The 4333-nt window shown below is 43.5% G+C and overlaps 1 protein-coding gene across 2 annotated transcripts in view; it reads left to right on the top strand.

Annotated features, from left to right (window-relative positions):
- The window catches only part of WRN (Werner syndrome RecQ like helicase), a 161866-nt gene that overhangs the window by 96596 nt on the left and 60937 nt on the right, over positions 1 to 4333 (top strand). For both annotated transcript variants that reach the window (XM_025215937.1, XM_025215938.1), the window contains one exon: positions 2157 to 2263. In XM_025215937.1, the coding sequence (XP_025071722.1) occupies positions 2157 to 2263 (107 nt within the window). The remainder of the gene's footprint in view (positions 1 to 2156; positions 2264 to 4333) is intronic.

The raw sequence follows: 4333 nt of genomic DNA on the forward strand, positions 1-4333 counted from the left end.
CCTGCCACTTTAAAGGCAGAGGCAGGCAGCAGCCAGATGCCTGATGAGGGCGGCCATTTTGGAACACTAGGCATCGGGGCTGGGAATGGGCAGCTTCCCACATTATACCACCAGTTTACGGGAACAGAAAAGTCATGGCACATGAGACTGGGCAGACTGCCCCATAGAGACAGGTGGGGGCTGGCATGAGACCTGGCCCTGAGAGTTGCCCCCTGTCACAGGGACCCCAAAAAATTGTGGGCGGGCCCCGGTGGTGAGCCAGACTCGCTGCCAATGGCCATGGGCAGCGGAGCCTAAGGTCTCTAAATTCCGTGGCATGCCACACCCCCTGACTTCCAGTGGCCTTCTAGTAGCCTGGCAGGTTGGACAGAGAAGCTTCCTGGGCCAGATCCAGCCCACACACCATATATTTGACACTCCTGATCTAAGGAATCCATTACTTGCCACTGTCAGGAAGGATACTAAGCCAGAGGCTCTCAAACTGTGGTCTATGGACCACCACTGGTCCATGAACTCCATTCAGGTGGTCCGCAGAAAGGTTGCGGAACAGTCGAGAATATCTGTACTTGTAAAGTAAGACTACTGGGATTAAAATATGAGTTGTGTGCTTTGAATTGTAGAACAAAAAAAAGTTTATTAAGTGGTCCACCGAGACCCGCAGCAATTTGCATGTGGCCCGTGAAAAAAAAGTTTGAGAATCACTGTACTAAGCTATACAGCCCTTTGTTCTGATCCAATATGTTGGTGCTTGAGAGCTCCAAGACAGACCATCGAATTGTATACACCTCATGTAACAGGCTGATGTAAGTGACAGTTGAGGAGACAAAGCAATAGTTTAAACTGTAATGTATTTACAGTAAAAGCTCTGTTATCCGGCATCCATGGGGAATGGAGGGTGCCAGTTAATCAAATATGCTGGTTACCTGGGAGTTGCACTTATCTCCAGCCTGGCACTAGGGCTTTCACTCCCTGGCGTCAGTGTGCCAGGGGACAGAGAGGGGGGCCCTGCGCATGCTGCTTTGCCCTGGGCCATAGTCCACAAGGAAGAAGTGGGACTCAGCTTGCGGCGGTGAAACCAGAAGTGCCATGGTGGGACTTCCGGTTTTGCTTTTGCCGCGTCAATTGGCAGGTGATACGTAAGATGGCAGATGCCGGTTAATGGAGCATTTCAGATGGTAAAGTGCCAGATAACATAGCTTTTACTGTATTATGAGTGGTGTTTACTGTACAAGAATAGGTTAGGGGGTGGAGTAGCGATCATCTTTGCAGTCTGTCTTCTGTCTAGTTTACCTGTATGGAGTCTGTAAGTGTGCCCTACCTGCTAGAAGTGGGAGGAGTGGGAAGAGGTGAAGTTATAAACATGCTATCAAAGATGAGCTTGAGGGCAAAGACTTGGTAAAGAAAAGTGTGGCGCTGAGGCAGAGAGGACAGATTTGAAAAATCTCTTGTGGTTTCTTCCAAAAAAAAAAAAAAAAAAAAGTCAATGTGAAAATGGGTTCCCAGAGTTGGTGACAACCATTTTCAAAAACCTGAACAAATTAAGTCATTCAAGAATTACGTGAGATTCCTGCTTGTAGTACCTCAGAACTTGACCTCAATTTTCTCAGACTTCTTGCTGTGAAATGTTAACATATGCAAACTGAAGTTTTTTTGTTTTAGGACTTTCTGGGTACATCCACATGTGCCATAAAGGCAACATTATAAACTCTGGCACAGTTTGTGCTGGAGAAAACGGCTCCCAGGCGCAGTGTCTGCGTGTGCACCTGGGACCACAGCAGTTTGAGCCAAGGCAGAGCAGCCCCGAGCTGGCAGGCAGCCTGGGGGGTCAGCCTCAGGCTGTGTCGGGTGGCATCAGTCAGTGAAGGGGCTGACTGGCACACAAGGGTGCTAAAGTACAGGGCTAGTCAGCAGGCAGTCCCCCACACTTTAGTACTCTTGTGCCCCAGCCTGCCCCTGTCACTGTCTACATGTGCATTTTGATGGAGTTAATTGATTAACTGCATCCTAATAAACATGTAGACAGTGACACTTTACTGTGAAACTAATTAGTCAGCTCCACAGTAAACTGCATGTGTAGATGCAGCCTCTGTGTCTATGTCTATATGTGTTACATAATTTCTTTGTTCAGTTTGTACTGTGGATTTTTTTCCTTCAAGGTATCACACTCATAGCTGTCGATGAAGCTCATTGCATTTCAGAGTGGGGTCATGACTTCAGAAATTCCTTTAGGACTTTGGGTTTGTTAAAGACGACTCTCCCTTTGGTAAGGTTTTATAACGTATCCTGTTTTAAATAGGGGAGGAAGGTGTTTTTAGTTACCTTTTAAAAGTTGAATTTTTGTTCATCATAACTTTAGGATTTCCTTTTCTGACATTGTTTTTTTCATATGTACTGAGAGATTTGAAATCCATACCATGTTTGCCCTGAAATATATTGATGTCTCTTTAGGGTGGGTGCTTTTTTAAATTGTTACAGCACATAAAGATGCTTTCAAATATGCACCCTTCTTCAGGCTGAGGAGAATTCAAATACTGTAAAAGTTCTCCCAGGTAGAGAAGAAATGAAGTTTCTTTTTTGCTTGGGAGAACCTTTACCGTCATTGAATTCTCCTCCTCCTGAAGAAGGGTGTTGGACCCAAAAACTTGTAAAGAAAGAATTTTTTTTTCTATTATTTAGTTGATCTAATAAAAGATATCGCTTCCAACCTGAGAGTTTTGTTTGTCTGTATTTCTTAGACCAGCACGGGTACAACATATACCCCTTCAAATATGCACACTTAGGTGTTGGAAGTGTATGTGCCAGTCTCAGTATCTAAAGGAAGATCTGCTTGAATTAAACTGAGGTAATCTTTTGCCTCTCATCATGGAGGCAAAGAACAAACTCTCCTTAACTAGCAGAGTCTTCATGAGGGAGGTGAGCCCCTGGAGACCTCTCAGTCTAGACAGCTGATGGACAAGACTCCAGAAGACTAAGGAGTTCCAAGTCTGAGATTTCCCGACCCTCCGGGGTAACTTGGAAGTTCAAAAAGGCCTAGAAACAGACATAATTCCACTGTCTGGCATTAACACTCAAAGATCAGAGTGTGGAAAACACAGGGAGCAATTTTGCTTGGGCTCAGTAAGGCCTTCAGAAAATGGCAGAACTTCCATTGCCAAAGACACAGAGCCAGGTCTCACTTAGCAACACAAAGATCATGATAATGTAGTCAAGTAGTCTCCACATCTTTGATCCTATGAGTCTTCTGTAAGGTGAGACACCCCTAGTTATAATTAATAGTCCCCGAAGGGCTAAGACAGATTTAGTATCTGGATCTCCTGACCCTTTTGGTGAGATATCCTATGAACCTGCTAGTGGTATCTGCATCTTCTTTGGACTTTCTAATTTCTCCACATCTTTTTCTTAAAGAATGGTTCCCAAAGCTGGTTTCAGTACTCCAGCTGAGTACACACCTCTGCTGTAGATCCTGGAATAACTACTTCCTCTAACTGGTGTTGGACACAAAGGGCTCTGGCAGACATAACATTCATCACGCTTTACACTCAAGTGTAGTGGGACAGAAAGAGACCCTTAGTATCCCACAGGACTGCTCTACCTTCCCTTTTTCCAAGGGGGAGGGAGTAACAGAGAGCAGCTGGCTCCCTGATAGCTTGCCTTTAACTTTAGAATTCCCTTCCCCTCAAGCCTCGGCTCTGGCAGGCATTGACATCTTCAAGAATCACTGCAAGACCTTTCTGTTTGAGCAGGCATTTAGCAAGGAAGGCTAAGTTTAGGGTATTGTTCAGGGATTTTTTTGTTTTATATCCCTCATTAATATTCTACCTGCTGCTTTTATTTTTTCTCTTACTGTAAGCCACCCTGAGCCTTTGGAAAAGGCAGCTTATAAGTCTAATACATAAACATATTATTTTGTAAGCAGATAAAACAATATGATATAGACATATCCTAAAACAGACATGCATGTTCTGTAGACAGCACTGTTAATTCTCCATGTAACTAGTAAAAAAGTGAAAATTCTTATACTTACATTTTGTGGGCTTTTTTCATTTTCTCTAAGTTTTTTTGAAGATAGTATAATGAAATTTAAAGTGTGTATTTCTATGTATTTCACTATTTTTAGAGCATAAGTACATGCATAGTTTAGGGTTTTTGTGTGTTTAAATTTTATGTCTACTAGTTGGTCTTTCACCATTTTGTAAATTTTGCATTTGATTGTCCCTCTCTCAGTGTAGAGAGGGACAGTCTTTTTCATTTGTCTCACCTGAGTTTCACCCTGTCTACTTCAGACCATTTCTCCAGTTTATCAAGGTCATGTTGCATCCCAATCCTGTCTTTC

This window comes from Alligator sinensis, unplaced genomic scaffold (assembly GCF_000455745.1).
Source record: "Alligator sinensis unplaced genomic scaffold, ASM45574v1 scaffold1546_1, whole genome shotgun sequence".
NCBI lineage: Eukaryota > Metazoa > Chordata > Crocodylia > Alligatoridae > Alligator > Alligator sinensis.